We start from the raw sequence: 19,820 nt of genomic DNA on the forward strand, positions 1-19,820 counted from the left end.
CACCGTACCTTGCGGCACACCGGATATTACCTTGGCTTCATCCGATTTCTCGTCGTTTGCAATAACTATCTGTTTTTCTGTTGTGTAAAAATTCTTTTAACCATCTTCCTACTTTATCCACGATATTGTGTTTTCTAATTTTCTTCGCTAATATATTATGGTCTACTTTATCAAAACGCTTTTGCAAAGTCTAAATAAACCACATCTGTTTCATTTCCGCTTTTCATATTTTGAATATGTTCTCACGGTGGACTAACAGTTGGGTTTGTGTACTTTTTCCGGGTACGAAACCATGTTGTCCTTTATTAAACAAATTATTTTTTATTAAATGTTTCATAAATATTTTTCTTCATTACCCTTTCATACACTTTCATAATATGTGATGTTAGACTCACAGACCTATAATTACTTGCCTCTAGTCTTGATCCACTTTTGAAAAGTAGGTGGTAATTAATGCTAATTTTTGTGCTCATCATAAATCTTTTTTGCCTGTAATCTACATACAACTTTGTCTTAATAATATTGCAAGTGGCTTTGCGATAGAATGAACTACTTTCTTTAACAAAATAGCAGGAATTCCATCAGGCCCTGCAGCAGCTCCATTTTTAATTTCATTAATAGCCTGCACAATATCAGCTTCATTAATATCTATGTCAGCTAAAATATTCACTATTTTCATCCCTTACTTCTATATCATTATCTTCATTCTATCTTATTCTAGGGTGAATTCTCTATATCGTTCTGCCAGTATGTTGCAAATTTCTTTTTTTTTTTTTTTTCATTCGTTAATCTCCCTTCAATTCTTAGAGGGCCTATTTCTATTCTTCTTTTATTCATCTTCTTCGCATATGAGTATAATAGTTTGGGATTTTGCTTGATATTTAATAGGGTTTTTTCTTCCAAGTCCCGTTTTCATTTTCTTTTGATTGTATAATCTTTTTTGTTTCTGCATTTTCTTTTCTATCTTACTTTTTAGTTCTATAACTTTCCATGCATTTTTTTTTTTTGCTAGACCTTTTTTCCACTTTCTGATTTTCTGGAACAAGATCCTTCTGTCTCTTGGTATGCATGACTGATGTTTACTTTTCTTCTTCGGTATATATTTATCCACTATTTTCTCTAATATTTTATATAATATCTCCGTATTTACCTTTATGTCATCACTTACGAAAATATTATCCCAATCTTTGTTTAATTCTTCATTTATTCTGACCATTTTATATTTTTACTGTAGGAAGTTGTATTTTCCATATCCTTCCCACTTTTTCATTTCTTGCTTATCTCTGTTTTCACTTGCTTTGGAATGGACTGTTAATTCTATGACATTATGGTCTGAAATACTCGCATTATAAACTATTATTTCTTTAACATAATTCATCTCGTTCACAAATACTAGGTCTAAAGTATTTTCCTTTCTTGTTGGCAGGTGATTTATTTGTTGAATGTTGTATTCTAGTAGCATATCTAATAGCTTTCGAATTGCCTCTTATCTTCTGCACTACTATTACGCTCTTTTTTATATGTATAAGTACATCCACAATCTCCTATTCGTTCTTTCCAGTCTAACGAAAGGAAAGTTGAAGTCTCCAGATAGGCAGAAATAGTCCAAGTCCTTTGATGAGTTCTATCATATATCATCCAATTTTTCTATTATTAAGTCAAACTCTTTAGTATTAGGAGGTCTATATATTACTATGTTCATTAATTTTTCAGATTCAAATTCTACCGCTATTAGTTCACATTCTGAGTTACTATATTTCTCATATATTTTTCCTTGTTTTTTTGTCTTTCCCATATATGCGGTTTCCCCCTTGATTCCTATTTTTTCTATCTGATCTATAAGTTTGAACCCTTTTATTTGATCATCATTCCCAGTCTCTTGGGAATACCAGGTTTCACTTATATTCATTATATCTATTTTTCTTTTCAATTTGGTTAGTTCTTCTAAGTACTCTATTTTTCTTTTTGAGTACTCGAACTAACCCTGCGCATTCTCATCACTATGATGGCGTTTGTGTTTTCTCCTTCATTTAATATTGGTAATAATAAGGATTTTCCCATGTCTCTTTCCTGTTCTGGTATGTTGTTCTTTTTTTTCATTTCCAGAAATTCTGACATTAAAAAATCCAACTTTTCCATAATATTTGTTCTTCCTTCATCATAATTATTAATTTTGTGTCTGAATCTGCAATTTTCTCCATATCTGCAATATCCTCTTGCATAATAAAAACAGTTATTATCTCTGGAGTAGAATTTCTTGGAGCTGATGCATTGAAATTTTTTGCTGGCACCTCTGCATATCTCGTTGATGGTCTTGCTTTTTTCTTTTGACCTGATATTCTTCATTCCTCTCTTTATTTTTTGTTTTCTTCTTATTTTTGGATTTTTATTACTTGATTGGTTATTTATTTGATTATGTTCATGGCTACAGGGTGCATATATTTACATTTTTTTTGTCGACTTACATCCTTTCCTTCTTTTAGGTTTTTGCATATTTTTGGATGTAGATCTCTGCAAATCATCCTCATATCCATCTAAGTATGGCACATTTACCATATATTTCATAGTTGTGACATACCTTAGGATGTTTGTAGTAACATTTTCTCCATATCTGCAATTCCCTCTTTTCAAAAGGTTGCAGACTTTGTCTTTTTTGTATATTTTTTCCTCTTTCCGTCATTGTGTAGATCTGGGTAGAGCCTCTTCGGCATTTTCTTTTGTGCTGTCATATCGTAATTTATTTCTTCGTAGGTATGCTGCTTTATAGCCTCATATGTAGTATCAATGAGTATCTCTGCATCATACTTTTATCCTGTCTTTGTTTTCTTATCTTTTTCTGTCATTTCAGTTTGTTTACTTCTCTTACGTTTTCCTCTTCTTCTTCTCTTCTTCTTCCTCTTCTTCTTCTTCTTCATCCTCAACTATTTGTACATTCAATCTTGATTTAATAACATTGTCTATCCATGGTAGACATGTTGAGCAAAAAATTCTTGTGTCTTTTCTCATATCTTGCATTACCTCAGCACGCTTGTCGAAAAAATATTGGAAATAAAAAACCTATGAAAGTGACCGAGTAATTAGAGGAACAGGTAAGACGAGCAAGTGCTTGGGAAATAAAAAAAAAACGTGTTTGTCAAAAAACAGTTTATAAAAACCTCAAGAAATATCTTCTTATTCTCGATTTAATCACCTGAGAATCTCCTTCCAAAGACACCTGTTGTTAAATCACTTTCCTTTCTGCTTTACCATTCTCCTCTTAATTAGTTTGAACACACCTGGTCAGTCTGGGGTGAAGTCGTGGTAACGGCTTGAGTAGGGGAGGGGAGTGTGGTGGGGTAGGGAGGGAAGGGGAGGAGGGGAGGGGATGTGGTGTTTATTATGGTTCACAGTTTCGGTATGTCCATAAGTCTTCATTAGGAGGATTAAGAGGCAGATTTTATTTTTCACTCGGATTAATCTCTCTCTCTCTCTCTCTCATCTTCAGTTTTTACCCTAATTTGGACCATAGACACAAAAATATAATTCTGTATAATTAAGCCTTTTTCGCTTTATGAAAGTATAAATGTTATATAATGGAATGGTGAATTCAGGCATGCACGAGCAAATCACAAGCATACATGCACACACACCTATATAATGTATATATCATTCATTCCTCTATAAATAACTGTGCGTTCGTACAAACACACAAACACAGTAACATGCAGAGTACTTAAAATCAACGTCCCCTGCAGCCGGCATCATTATTTGTTCGACTCTTCCCTCTAATTATCTCCACTACCATCATCATCATCATCATCATCTCTCTCTCTCTCTCTCTCTCTCTCTCTCTCTCTCTCTCTCTCGTCAACGTCAATAATAAGGAATTAATCTTTTTCTCTCTCTCTACCTTAAGCAATGAGGAAAAGTTGATCTCTCTCTCTCTCTCTCTATTTCCAAGCCTGCAGTAAGTTTCTATTGCCTAAACCACACACACAGACACTCACTCTCTCTCTCTCTCTCTCTCTCTCTCTCTCTCTCTCTCTCTCTCTCTCTCTCTCTCTTCTCGTCAATAATAAGGAAGTTAATCTTTTTCTCTCTCTCTACCTTAAGCAATGAGGAAAGTTGATCTCTCTCTCTCTCTCTCTATTTCCAAGCCTGCAGGTAAGTTTCTATTGCCTAAAACCACACACACACAGACACTCTCTCTCTCTCTCTCTCTCTCCCCTCCAATTACCACGAGGTCCTCAAATGAGTATATCGAAGGGCTTCATAAAATCTTCATGAGAAGTGGCCTCAGGATAAAACACACACACAACACACACACACACACGCAGAGCCAATTAATATGCCCGAGACAGGTATAATAGGGAAAAGCAGCTACAAACAGAGAGAGAGAGAGAGAGAGAGAGAGAGAGAGAGAGAGAGAGAGAGAGAGAGAGAGTATTAATAGGGTTCCAGACTTGGGGGCGGAACTCAAGTAGCAGGCGTTCTGTGCGTGCATGCATGCATGCAAGCGCGCGTGCATGCGTGCATATGTGCGTGTGTGTGTGTGTGTGTGTGTAAGCTTGTTTGCATATGTGGGTATGTGTGTTTGTGTGTGTGGTTGCTTGCTTGCTTTGAATAATGAAGCACTTCCTCCTCCTATGCTTCGTCAGTTTTGTTGAACTCACTCTCTCTCTCTCCCTTCTCTTTCCCATATTCTCACCATAACCTCACTATCTTCACTATCACCATCGATCAACCGTAGCAGCGTTGAGGCCCTTCCCCCTCCCTCCCCCTCCCCCCATCCCCTACCCCTCCCCAATCCCCCTCCCCCTCCCCCTCCTTCCTTATCTCCCACTTCCACCGGATCACCATCGAGTGCAGGCGGGGGTCCTACTTGAGTATCCTTTAGAAGTCCTTCTTCATCCCAGGTTCTCTGTTTCTATCCCTGAGCGGAACCTTTCTCGTGTATATATATATATATATATATATATATATATATATATATATATATATATATATATATTATACTCCACTTTTTAGAGGAGGAGGAGGAGGAGGAGGAGGGGGATGAGGAGGTGGGGGAGGAGAAGAAGAAGAAGAAGCAGAAGAAGGAGGAGGAGGGAAAGAAGAAGTTGAAGAAGGAGATGAAGAGGAAGAAGAAGAAGATCTCTCTCATTCCCTTTCATCTCCATAATAAGGAGAAGATCAAATGACTCTCCTCATTTATTCTTGTAGTAATTAATACGGCTGACCCATAGCGTTCATCAATGCGCATCTCGTGTGGCTACTGTTAAGACAATCTCTCTCTCTCTCTCTCTCTCTCTCTCTCTCTCTTAAACAATGACGAAGGTTCAACTGCTGCTCTACTCACTTCTGTGGTCATATTCGTGTAGATAAATCTCTCTCTCTCTCTCTCTCTCTCTCTCTCTCTCTCTCTCTCTCTCTCTCTCTCTCTCTCATATAAGGGGAGCAAGAAGCAATTACTTTTACTGGATTTATGGTGTTAATTTCATGTACATAGCCGACTATGCACAGTACAAATAACCACTTGCCAGGACGTGCCATAAATCATATCAGTTTGGGAAAGGGTCTAGCAAACGTATAATTAAATGTGCACTCATGTTGTGAAAAGTAACAATAATATGCAAAAGACTCAATACAACATTATCATAATTATAAGGTTAAAATGAACTTAAAATCGTTTGTATCGAATTCTTGTGAAGTGAGGTACACAAAATATGTTTTGGGTGTTATGTATACAGCTTCAAAACTGAGTTCATCAGTCACATAAAATATTGACTGAATTGCTAAGTGATCAAGATGACTCAGTCAAGCAACTGATTGCAATGTTGCTGTGTTGCAAATAAATGGAAAATTATTGCAATTTTGCAAACATAAAATAAAAATAGTACACTGTTTGCAATTTCTGAACCACAAAACAATTGACTGACTTAAGTGAACGAGATGACTCAGTCAAGCCACTGATTGCAATGTTGCAGTGTCGCAAATAAACGGTAAATTATTGCAATTTTCCTATAATAAAAATATCACTAAATTAGCTAAGACACAGAAACGAACTGAAGACGGATATATGATAAAGAACGCTTTAAAATCATGAAAGTAAATAATCAATAATTACAAGAAAATATGTAGTTATATGAAGGTGCTACAAGATCACAAAAAATGGTTATGAATTTTTATCATTATTATTGGCGTTGTTGTTGTTGTTAACAGTTTATTATTATTATTATTATTATTATTATTATTATTATTATTATTATTATTGAAAAAGAAACCCACAAAATCACGTTGTAACTTTTTTACTTCTAAGTATTTACATTCAATGATTCAGAAAAAGGGCACTCAACAAAGGTAGAAAATTTTTTTACAGAGCAAATGTAGAGAGTACATGGAATAAAGAAAACAAGAAAATAGTTGCCCTCCCTTTCACGCCTACAATGAAACAAATCACTTCAAAAATGAAAGAAAGTAAATATATATTTGTATATACATTTGACACTACCGTAAAAAACAAAGTATGTAAAAATAAATTGGAAGGAGAAGACAGTAAATACAGATGATGTAGCGGGGTATATAATCAATTGCAACAAATGTGGAGACAGATATGTGGGGGAATCAGGTAGGGGAATAAGGACTAGAATCCAAGAACATAGAAAGGGCAGTACAGCTTAACTCTCAGGGGAGTGCTATAGCTAGGCATTGTTGGGAAAATGACCATAGGATGGATTTCAAAAATAGTAGGCTTATATACAAAAGCAACTAAATTAGTCACAGGAGGGTAGTAGAAGGTGCACTTATCAGAGAGATTAAAGTAATAGAAGGAAACAAAGGTTTTACCTCAGTAGATCCGATAAGCCGATCTTTGATATTAAAAGAAGCTAAGATGGACCCTGCTGACCCTGGATATTAGGTTTTTCTGCCCAACCAGACTTTGGTGACCACTCCCTTACCACTAGGGTTAATCCATTGACCATCAGCTCAGGATATCAGAGCGACAAGAGGGGGAGGAATTGGCAACTCTCAAGGAAACCAGAACAGCCATCACATAAATGATAGCTCAACGAGAAGAAGTTCCAGAAGACTGCTGGGCCTTGACCCAGCCTGACATCCCAAAAATCTCTTGAAAATGGGCCACAGATAGGGCCTGAAAGTACTCGAGTGTGGAGTAAAATTAAATGTAAATACTTAGAGGTAAACAAGTTACAAAGTGATTTTGTGGGTTTCTTTTTCAATCTTCAGAAGAAAACTGAAAAAAAGTTTTTGTTTGGTTCATTTTTTTTTTTTTTTTTTTTTTTGCTCTATCACAGTCCTCCAATTCGACTGGGTGGTATTTATAGTGTGGGGTTCCGGGTTGACATCTGCCTCCTTCAGGAGTCCATCACTTTTCTTACTATGTGTGCCGTTTCTAGGATCACACTCTTCTGCATGAGTCCTGGAGCTACTTCAGCCTCTAGTTTTTCCAGATTCCTTTTCAGGGATCTTGGGATCGTGCCTAGTGCTCCTATGATTATGGGTACGATTTCCACTGGCATATCCCATATCCTTCTTATTTCTATTTTCAGATCTTGATACTTATCCATTTTTTCCCTCTGTTTCTCTTCAACTCTGGTGTCCCATGGTATTGCGACATCAATGAGTGATACTTTCTTCTTGACTTTGTCATCAACGTCACGTCTGGTCTGTTTGCACGTATCACCCTATCCGTTCTGATGCCATAGTCCCAGAGGATCTTTGCCTGATCGTTTTTCTATCACTCCCTCAGGTTGGTGCTCGTACCACTTGTTACTGCAAGGTAGCTATGTTTCTTGCACAGGCTCCAGTGGAGGGCTTTTGCCACTGAATCATGCCTCTTTTTGTACTGGTTCTGTGCAAGTGCCGGGCATTCACTTGCTATATGGTTTATGGTTTCATTTTTCGTCACTGCACTTCCTACTAATGGGAGAGATGTTATTTCCGTCTATCGTTCTTTGAACATATCTGGTTCTTAGGGCCTGATCTTGTGCCGCTGTTATCATTCCTTCAGTTTCCTTCTTTAGCTCTCCCCTCTGTAGCCATTGCCAATTGTCATCGCTGGCTAGTTCTTTAGTCTGTCTCATGTATTGTCCGTGCATTGGTTTGTTGTGCCAGTCCTCTGTTCTGTCTGTCTTTCTCCTGTCTCTGTATATTTGTGGGTCTTCGTCTACTTTTATTTAGTCTTTCTTCCCATGCACTCTTTAGCCACTCGTCTTCACTGGTTTTCAGATATTGCCCCAGTGCTCTGTTTTCGATGTTTACGCAGTTCTATACTTAGTAGTCCTCTCCTCCTTCCTTTCGTGTTATGTATAGTCTGTCCGTATTTGCTCTTGGGTGTAGTGCTTTGTGTATTGTCATATGTTTCCTGGTTTTCTGATCTATGGTGCGGAGTTCTGCCTTCGTCCATTCCACTATTCCTGCGCTGTACTGATTACTGGCACTGCCCATGTGTTTATGGCTTTTTATCATATTTCCGGCGTTGAGTTTTGACTTGAGTATCGCCTTGAGTCTCTGCATATATTCTTTCCTGATCGTGTCCTTCATCTTGGTGTTTATTATCCCCTCCTTCCATTATTCCCAGGTATTTGTATCCTGTCTCATCTATGTGTTTGATGTTGCTCCCATCTGGTAGCTTTATCCCTTCAGTTCTCGTTACTTTGCCATCACATAAATGATAGCTCAACGAGAAGAAGTTCCAGAAGACTGCTGGGTTTTGACCCAGCCTGACATCCCAAAAATCTCTTGAAAATGGGCCACAGATAGGGCCTGAAAGTACTCGAGTGTGGAGTAAAATTAAATGTAAATACTTAGAGGTAAACAAGTTACAAAGTGATTTTGTGGGTTTCTTTTTCAATCTTCAGAAGAAAACTGAAAAAAAGCTTTTGTTTGGTTCATTATTATTATTATTATTATTATAGTAATTATTATTATTATCATAGGTAACTGCTCCCACTAAATAAAGGCGAGTTTCTCCAATAAGCAATTATCATAGCCTTTCGACATAAGTGACGATTATCACATAAAATGTGATTATTTCCAGATGGTATAACTGGCAGTAATAACATGATAATTATCTCCGGGTGACATCGCTGGCAGTGATAACAAAATAATTATCTCCGTGTGACACAACTTTATTTTATTAATATTTTTATTGACAACCAAGATGATGATGACATCAAAATTATTATTACCAATTTGCCAATTTAGATCGATACTAACAATGACAGTGATAATGACATTATCATCAAATCATAGCAGGCACATCACCTACAATGACGACGATCGTGCCACAATCATTTAATCGTGGTTGGCAAAATATGATGAAATTTTATGATGAGTATAATGATCATCAAATCATGGCTGGCACATCAACTACAATGACGACGATCATGACACTGTCATTTAATCGTGGTTAGCAAAATATGATAATGATTTTAATGTTGAGTAAAATGATGATGATACACAATAATGATTCATTCGGGCCGATACTGGCGGGAATGACCGCGTAACTACCTGTGATTCCAACACGCGCTTTGAATTCCGAATCTGTAATTCCGAAGCGATAATAACCTGGTTTTTGACGCTGCCGCTGATGACCGCAGAAATTACCGCGAATTCATGATGACGTAAAAGGTAATTACGAATCGTTGATAATTCGCGAGTGGCCGGACACAAATCAAGCGTGAATAACAGTTGACAGGATTTGTGTGAGAGAGAGAGAGAGAGAGAGTGGGGGGGGGGGGGGGGTGGTGGTGGGGGGCGGGGAGAGGAAGGAACGATTATAACGCCATGATGATGTGAAATACCGACGAACGGTATTTTAATGATAATAATGATCGGTGATTATCGCCGGTGAAATGCATTGCGATTTTTCGCACGCAGTAATCTAGTTAAAATACATTCAAAACAATAGGCATTACACGTTCATAATATATATATATATATATTATATATATATATATAATATATATATATATATATATATATATATATTGTGAATCTGTGATTCCTAAATTCTATATATATATATATATATATATATATATATTTATCTATATATATATTATATAAATTATATTAATTATATATTAAAACTACCAAGACAATTTTAGGACTGACAGATTCCTTTTAACAAGGTACTAGTAATCAATCAAGCAGTCAGTTCCAGTGGTGTCAAACTGTAACTTCATTTACAGAAAAGTAAAGAGTACAAACACTACAGGTAAGGCTTAACACGAGGCTAATATCAACAAAATTCATCGAAGGCATTTCTATAAAGTAAACATCACTCGAGGTAAATAAATAGGTATTTTCTAATTGCTTATAAATGCACAAACTAAATAGATGCAATGCATTGCTACCCTGAAAAAATTCTCCTTATAGTTTCATGTTAATTACATTCTTATCTATGTATTTATTACTTTTTTGATAAGTGACCTCTTTCTTCTTTATTTTCCATCACTTTCTGTTACTTCTTTCTGAAGAACGCCATAATATGTTTTGGAAGCTTGAATTGTTAGTCAATGGCCCCTGTGGTGGGGTTGTTCCATATAAATTGGGTTCTTCCTCTGAATAATAATAATAATAATAATAATAATAATAATAATAATAATAATAATAATAATAATAATCACCCAGTTGAATTGGAGGACTGTGATAGGGAAAAATAGAAATAATAATAATAATAATAATAATAATAATAATAATAATAAATACCACCCAGTCGAATTGGAGGACTGTGATAGGGAAAAATAGAAATAATAATAATAATAATAATAATAATAATAATAATAATAATAATAATAATAATAATAATAATAATAATACATTAATGAGAACTGATTAAAAAATAATTCATAATAACAAGCTGCTTCGTATTCTTGAGTACCCCAGAAACTTTCCCTTCATCAATGGATTCATCAATCAATTAACTGTCGTGTTTGGCTATTAAATTATTCTCAGTTTATCACATTAAAAATGACTCGGTTCCGATAGAATCTTTAATGTGGAAGGCTACGGAACGGATGAAAGTTTAAACAGATGACGAACAATATGCGAAAGGATTTCTTGTGAATAAGGAATTAGCCGCTTTTCAAGTGCAACAACCTTTTTTTCTTGATGTTTAAATCATTTTATACTCTCTCCCTCTCTCTCTCTCTCCTTCTTCTCTCTCTCCCTCTCCCGTCTTTTGCTTCTTTTTTTTCTTCTTCTTCATCTCCCTCTCTCTCTCTCTCTCTCTCTCTCTTTCTTCGTCTTCCTCTTCTTCTTCTTCTCTTCACCCTCTCTCTCTCTCTCTCTCTCTCTCTCTCTCTCTCTCTCTCTCTCTCCTTCTTTTTCTTCTTTCTCCTTACTTCTTCTTCCCTACTCTCTCTCTCTCTCTCTCTCTCTCTCTCTCTCTCTCTCTCTTCCAGTTTTCTCTTCTCCTCTCTCTCTCTCTTCAGTTTCTTCTTCTCTCTCTCTCTCTCTTCTCTCTCTCTTTTTCTCTTCTTCCCTCTCTCTCTCTCTCTCTCTCTCTCTCTCTCTTCTCTCTCTCTTCTTCTTCTTCTTCTTCTTGAAGTACGCTTCCTTCATCACAGTTTCCCCCTCTTCTTCTTCTTCTTTTTCTTCTTCTTCTTTTTTCTTCGAGCCCTTCTTCCGTCATCATCTTCTCTCTCTTATCGTTCTTTTTATTCCTTCCTTCCCCTCATATCCTTCTTCATCTCTACTTTTCCCCTTTTCACTTTTCCATTCGCCGTTTCCCCTCGTTATCGCCTTTCTCCTCCTTCTCCTATATTTCTCTTACGTTTGTGTTCTTCTACCTTTATTTCTCAATTTCATTATCCCTATCATCCTATTATCCTATCCTTCTTGCATCGTCTTTCCTTCATGTACCAGTTCCATAACTGGTAGATGGAGGGGTAATGGGGGGATGGGGGGCGACCTCCCTCCTATCACCCTCCACCTCCTCCACACCAATATACTCATGAAGAGACACCCCAACCCATCTCCCCTACCCCCGAAGGAGAATAGGAAGGGGCGGCGACCCCCTCCACCAACCATCCCTTCCACACTAGTATACTTTAGATGAGACCCCCCACCACATCTCCCAACCCCAAGGGGCAGCTGGATGGGTCTACCCCTCCCCCTCCACTAACCTCTCCTTATTTCCTTATGATAGGATCCCTCCCCCAACCCCTACCCAACCTCTACCTACCCATACCATCCCAAATTTCCTTAAGATCGAACTCCCACAACCCTACCCCCGCACCCGTCGTTTCCTTAGAGGAGATGGAGAGGGATGACCCCTACCCCTCCTCCAACCCATACCATCCCAATTTCCTTAAGACAGGACCCCCCCACCCATGGGGGAACAGGATGGGACGACCCTCCCTACTCCCTCCACCCCAACCCTACATTTCCTCCCTAGAGAAGGGGAAGGGAGAGTCCTTTTCCCTTCTACCCTATCTCCCTCATACGTTCCAGATTCCCTCAAGGGCATCTGGTGATAATGAAGCCCTTAATGACTCTAATAAACAGCCCAAATTGTTGTCAGGACCCAGATGGTCTTCTTTGATCCCCTTGTAAACAACGTTGTTACCATACGCATGTAATTTATGTGTAATCTATGTGTAATTTCGAGATGGAATCGGCGGAGACCACCACAGACGAGAGAGCAGGTGAATTGGTTCTTGGTGTTTCTCTTGTTGTCCTCTTCGGGATGCTCTCTCTCTCTCTCTCTCTCTCTCTCTCTCTCTCTCATGTCTTGGTCAAGTTCGTTTCCTTCTTTAATTTGAAAGAAGACAATTTGCTGCTGATATCTGTCTTCTATCCCATTTCCTCCACCCAAGATAATAATCAATTATCAGGACAACGATCTGGAATAACATTACAAATCTCCCCCTTTTTTTTATGGGAGCTTTTGTCTTCTTGGTCTCTTTTTTATCAGAGAAGTTTATTTTCATCTTCATTCTGACAGAAGACAAGGTTGATAATTATCTTTTTTTTTCATCGCTTCCTACCCCAATACAAAATCATGATGACTATGATCTAGAAAAATAATGAGTCTCCTTTTTTTTTTGTTATATGGCTCTTCTCTTCTTCATACACATTTTCTTCTATTATACAGAAGACAATGCTGATATCTGTCTTCTATTCTAGTTCTTCCTCCCACCATAATAAATATTTCTGAGCACTAAGATGCTGAATAATATTGTTCCTCACCTTTCTTTCTTTTTTCATGCAAGCTCTTGTCTTCTTGCTCTCCTTTCTTTTGATGTTTGTCTTCTTTGATTTGTCAGAAGACAATGCTGATATATACGTTTTATTCTACTAGTTATTTCTTCCACAACAATATTTATTCTGTCACTCCTTTTCTAAGTCTGGTCTATTTTCCTTATTGATTTGACAGAAGACAATGCTGTTATCTGTCTTTTATCCCAGTTCTTTCTTCCACAACAATATTTATTCTTCCTTCCTTTTCTAAGTCTTTTTTATTTTCCGCTTTGATTTGACAAAAGACAATGCTGTTATCTGTGTTCTATTCCATTTCTCCCACCCGCAACAATAATGATTAATACTCTTTTCTTCGTCAAGTTGATCTTTTTTGATTCTATAAACTACAGTGCTAATATCTGTCTTCTGTTTCATTTCTCCTTCCCACAACAATAATTAATCCTCCTTTTCTTCTTTTCTCAAAGTTTTTTTTCTTCTTCTTCAGTTTTGCAGATGACAATGTTGATATCTGTCTTCATTCAATTGTCTCCAGTTTGACAGGAGACAATGTTGATGCCCATTTTCTATTACATTTCTCCCTCCCACAACAATAATTAAACCTCCTTTGTTCTCCAAGATTAAATTCTCCTTCAGTTTGACAGGAGACAATGTTGATATCTGTCTTCTATTCAATTTCCCATTCCCACAATAATAATGAATCCCCCTTTCTCTTGTTTTAAAAAAGTATTTTCTTCTTTAATTTGACGGAAGACAATGCTGATACCTGTCTTCTATTCAACGTCTCCTACCCAAACAATAATTATTGCTCCTTTTTTCTTGTTTTCCAAGATTATCTTCTTCTTTAATTTGACAGGAGACAATGCTGATACCTGTCTTCTTTTCAATTTCTCCTTCCCACAACAATAATTATCTTCCTTTTCTCTTGTTTTCCAAGATTATTTTCTTCTCCATTTTGACAGAAGACAATGTTAGTATCTGTCCTCTATTCAATTTCTCCTTCCCAACAATAATTAATGCTCCTTTTCTCTCGTTTTCCAAGATTATTTTCTTCTTTAATTTGAAAGGAGACAATATTGATTTATGTCTTGTATTCCATTTCTGCCTCCCAGAATAAAAACTGATAAAATAAAATAAAATTGTCCCTTTAAGTTTTTTTTTTTTTGGGGGGGGGACAAAGTAAACCCGCTTACCTTCAGTGGACCCCCGATCAACTCAGAGAGGGGCCTTCCGACTCCACTCTCTAATTCGGTTCTACAAAAGGGAATTAATTCTTAATTATGCAAATGAGGTAGCGAAGGGCCACTCGATGGTTTGCATATTTATCCTCAAGGATGGCTCCGACAGACTTCCAAGGGTGGAGGTACATACACCTATCACGTCTCCTATATCAATAACAAAGGATCGGCTCTGGGGAAAATAGTATCCTATAGTATCCTATAGTATCCTACTATATGAAAATGCAGCGTGAAACCAGATATTTAGTTTTTGTTTGTTAACAAAAAACTTAAGCTTGATACGAATTAGGTTTAATGACCACAAAACAGTGCATATTTTGGTATATTAAAAATTCAACGCATTTGCATAATTACTGATATATTAGCTTAATTTTTTTACAGGACTGACGCAGTAGTTTGTGAAAATGAAAATAATAATAATAATAATAATAATAAAATATAATAATAAAAAATATAATAATAATAATAATAATAAAATAAAATCAGGCAAAGATCCTCTGGGACTATGGTATCAGGAAACGGATGGGGTGATACGTGCAAACAGACCAGACGTGACGTTCATTGACAAAGTCAAGAAGAAAGCATCACTCATTGATGTCGCAATACCATGGGGCACCAGAGTTGAAGAGAAAGAAAGGGAAAAAATGGATAAGTATCAAGATCTGAAAATAGAAATAAGAAGGATATGGGATATGCCAGTGGGAATCGTACCCATAATCATAGGAGCACTAGGCACGATCCCAAGATCCCAGAAAAGGAATCTAGAAAAACTAGAGGCTGAAGTAGCTCCAGGACTCATGCAGAAGAGTGTGATCTAGAAACGGCACACATAGTAAGAAAAGTGATGGACTCCTAAGGAGGCAGGATGCAACCCGGAACCCCACACTATAAATACCACCCAGTCGAATTGGAGTACTGTGATAGAGTCAAAAAAAAAAAAAAAAAAAAAAAAAAAAAAAAAAAAAAAAAAAAAAACAAAAAAAAAAAAAAAAATAATAATAATAATAATAATATAATAATAATAATAATATATACCTCAAAAACGAACATTAATCAATTCTTTTAAAGCTTGAATTTCAAGTCATTGGTTCCTGTGGTGGTCTTGTTCCACATGAAGAGGGTTTATCCTCTGAATAATAATAATAATAATAATAATAATAATAATTACAATAATAATAATAATAATAATAATAATAATAATAATAATAATAATAATAATAATTCAAAGAAAATGAAGGTATGAGACCCTCTCTCAAACATGTTTTGTTAAAGAGGATGGCAGCATCAGTGGAATTGATTTTATATATGGTCTTTTCAGTTCTTCTTTATCATCTCATTAGGGCTGATATTTGCTAAAAGCTGGCCGGTGTTCATATTCTGGTTAAGGAAATGTCTTTTAAAAATATTGGTTGATTTATATGATAACTAAAAGTGGCGCATGGTCGCCGTAGAGTTTACAAATTGTAGTCTGGAATTCCAACGTTTCCAACCGTATCTTCTGTTCCTTTTCAAGGAAGGGTGAGATTGAACTGATTGAAATGAGTTGTTGTTTGAGATTAAGCTGGCCTTGTGCCAGCACGGGCTCTTGCCCTAGAGCAATGGGGTCGTTCGGCGGTATTTATTGTGTCCCGTGTGCTCTGTCTGGTGAGAGCTGAGTTTTCCTTGGCTGAACAGGGGATTAAGTCTCTGAGTCAAGCCGTCTTCCAGAGGTGGATGCTCGCACTGATCTTCGCGTGCAGACGCTGGAGACTAGAAGGGTAGTATTGGGAAGGTCATTGTCCCAAACTACCGGCAATGACCTTCTCAATACTACCTTCCAGTCTCCAGCGTCCGCACGCGAACATCAGAGCGAGCATCCACCTCTGGAAGACGGCTTGACTCAGGGACTGAATCCCCTGTTCAGCGAATGAAAACTCAGCTCTCACCAGACAGCGCACACGGGACACAATAAATACCGCCGACCGACCCCATTGCTCTAAGAGCAAGAGCCCGTGCTGGCACAAGGCCAGCTTAATCTCAAACAACAACCCATTCCAATCAATTCAATTCTCGCCTTTTTCCAAAATTGAAATTGGAAGGAAGATACGGGGGCTTGGAAAACGTTGGAATTCCAGACTACAATTTGTAAACTCTACGGCGACCACACGCCACTTTTAGTTATCATATAAATAAACTAATATTTTTAGAAGACATTTCCTTAACCAGAATATGAACATCGGTCAGCTATTAGCAAATAACAGCCCTGATGAGAAGAAAGTAATAAGAAGAATTGAAAAGACCATATATAAAATCAATTCCAGTGGTGCTGCCATCCTCTTTAACAAATAATAATAATAAAAATAATTGACTCCATCCAAGATTTTCCCACACGAAGAAAACGAACCTTGAGTCAAGACAGAAGACGAGAAGACAAATTGGCCAGTAAATTTCGCAGAGCATTGCAGAGAAACAGAGCCTAAGGCAGCGTTTCGGGAACTATATTAAAACAGCAAACTGCGATTCGAGAGTAAATCTTACTTAGAGAGAGAAACTAGAAGTTTCGGGTCTTTCCCCCGAAGGTTACGTACGCTACCTGCTCGCTGCTGCTAATTTACTTATTCAAACTTCTGTGCTTGTAACCTAGACCACCTCTACCTCCACCACCACCACCTCCTCCTCCTCCTCCTCCTCCTCCTCCTCCTCCTCCTCCTCCTCCTCCTCCTCCTCCTCCTCCTCCTCCTCCTCCACTCTGGCGGCTTGTCTCTGTATTTATAGATTATACTCTGGAACGGTTTACATCACAACAACAACAGCAGCAACAAATTGCTTGAGAAGTTAAATCCTCTGGTTGTTTGTCGCGCTAGGTCCCCCCCCCCCCCCCTCTCTCTCTCTCTCTGTATACATACACACAAAATATATATATTATTTCCTTACCAGATACATATGTAATTGTAATAGCCACAATGCCCTCTTAACTTCTCGAATTCTTCGCGTGTATGTTTTTTTGGGGAAGGGGGTTTGGGAGGGGGGTGTTGGGGAGGGGGGTGGAGGGTGTGGGGAGGGGTGTGTTGGAGAGGGGGGTGTGTTGGGGAGGGGGGGATACACTCGTCACTACAAAGACCTTAAGATCCAGGCGCAAGAAATACGAAGAAATTATGATATCCGGTAGCGGGGTACGAACCCGCGACCCGTAATCAGGACGAAGTTACGTCGCTGACCTATCGTCAATGAAAATATTTTTATATAATCTTCGATAAAAAAGTATTTATGCATTATCATCTTCAATAAAAGTATTTACACATTATCTTTAACAAAAGTATTGATAAAAATTAACTTCAAATAGAATATTTATACACTATCTTCAATAAAAGTATTGACAAAATAATTTCAACTAAAAAATGTATATACTATCTTCAATATAAGTATTTATACATTACCTTCAATAAAATCATTTATACATTATAATATCTTCAATGCAATAATTTACACATTATCTTCAATACAATAATTTACAAATTATCTTCAATACAATAATTTACACATTACCTTCAATAAACGTATTTATACATTATTTTCAATACAATAATTTACTACCTTCACTACAATAATTTACACATTATCTTCGATAAACGTATTTATACATTACCTTCAATAAAATTCTTTATGTATTATCTTCAATAAAAGAATTTATACATAATCTTCAATAAAAAAAATTATAAGTTATCTTCATAAATTATTTTCAGTTGGAGTATTTACGTATTTTCTTCAATACAAGATTTTGTAAATTATCTTTACAAATTTACCATAAAAGTCTATGTATTATCTTCAACAAACGAATTTATATATTATCTTTACAAATTATCTTCGAATACAAGTATCTATAAGGTATCTTGAACAGAGTAATTATACATAACTAATGCACAGAGACAGGAAAATATCAGACCCTCTTAGGATTACATGACAAGTCAGCTTCCTAAGCCTATTATCCACACCCGAGAGTCATTCATATTTGGAGACTATACATATAATCTTAACCAGACCACCATCCCTCACCCTGGGAAGATCTCGCGTGTCACAGTGCCATTCGTTAACCTCGCGTGACCTGACCTCATACTACTGGGCCAACTGACCCTGACCTGAGCTGGAGTCAAGAGATGGCTGCTTCTTGAGGCAACAAGGACGTATGTGTCCCGTCGTAAATTTCTAGTTTTTGCTGAGTTTGATACAAAGAGGGACAGTGTTAATTTTCCTGTAGTTTTCTCAGTTGTGGAGAAAAAAAAAAATAGGAAAGCGATGGCATTGTGGGTCGGTAAAAAAAAAAAAATTAGTTTTTTGGTCAGAAATGTATTATCATTTTTTGGTGAGAAAAACTGTCATTCTGGTTTGGTGAACATGAAAAAAAAATAGTGACGATTAAAAATAATTTTTCAGAAATATACCATTCTATATTTGGGGAAAACTACCATTGCCGTTCGAGAAAAAAAAAAAAAAAAATATGGTTTTAGTGACAATTTTTTGTCAGATATTAGTATTTTGGGGGAAAATATGACGTTGTAGTTCGATGGAAAAAAAAAAAAAGAAAAAAAGAAAGAAAAAAAAAGAAAAAAAAATATATATATATTATATATATATATATATATATATATATATATATATATATATATATATATATAAATAAACTTGCGGGTTCTGTGACTTTTTTTTGTTTTTTGTCAGAAAATACATTATTCTATTTTGGGGAAAAACTATGTCATGTGGTTTCGGCGGTAATAAGAAAAAAACACAAAAACCTTGGGCTTCATTGCTAATTTTTTTTGTCTCAAATATATTATTATTTTTCTTTCAGGGGGAACCATGTCATTTTGGTTCGGTGAAAAAGAAGAAAAACTATGGATTCATTTACATTGTTTTTTTTTATTATATTTCTATTTAACAGAAAACTAATTAATTCCTTTTTTTTAAGGCAGATTTGTTGCGAGCGAATTGTTATCAATATTTGTTTTGCAATATATTGGGAGTAGGAAATAACTAAGCTATATATTCTATTTGAAGCTGTACATGGAATTGCCTATCGACAGAAAAAATATGTAATGAAAAAAAATGGAAATAGCCTATTACACACACACAGAAAGAGAAAAAACTATTTAGGTCATCAGAATAATTCACAGAACATAAAAGTGAATTCCGCAAAAAATTACAAAAGTAATTTTACCACGTACACTATATATATATATATATATATATAATTATATATATATATATATATATTATATATATAATATATATATATATATATATTTATATGTGTATATATATATATATATATATATATATATATATATATATATATACTATATATATATATATAAAAGGAGACCATAAAAACGCCAAAAT

At 36.2% G+C, this 19,820-nt stretch overlaps 1 protein-coding gene across 1 annotated transcript; it reads left to right on the plus strand.

The window, feature by feature from the left end:
- Positions 1-11,908: 11,908 nt before the first annotated feature.
- LOC135220515 (uncharacterized) lies at positions 11,909-17,257 on the plus strand. The gene is made up of 3 exons (XM_064257671.1): positions 11,909-12,052; positions 12,463-12,560; positions 17,071-17,257. The coding sequence occupies exons 1-3, from the start codon at positions 11,909-11,911 to the stop codon at positions 17,255-17,257; spliced, it is 429 nt and encodes a 142-aa protein (XP_064113741.1).
- The last annotated feature ends 2,563 nt before the right edge of the window (positions 17,258-19,820 follow it).

The sequence above is a fragment of the Macrobrachium nipponense genome, chromosome 20, assembly GCF_015104395.2.
Source record: "Macrobrachium nipponense isolate FS-2020 chromosome 20, ASM1510439v2, whole genome shotgun sequence".
NCBI classification, from domain to species: domain Eukaryota; kingdom Metazoa; phylum Arthropoda; class Malacostraca; order Decapoda; family Palaemonidae; genus Macrobrachium; species Macrobrachium nipponense.

Coding starts and splice junctions, on each gene's coding strand:
- LOC135220515 (XM_064257671.1), top strand. CDS start 11,909: ATGGGGGGCGACCTCCCTCCTATCACCCTCCACCTCCTCCACACCAAT. Junction 12,053..12,462: donor CAACCATCCCTTCCACACTA/GTATACTTTAGA, acceptor CATACGTTCCAG/ATTCCCTCAAGGGCATCTGG. Junction 12,561..17,070: donor TGGTCTTCTTTGATCCCCTT/GTAAACAACGTT, acceptor CTTGTAACCTAG/ACCACCTCTACCTCCACCAC.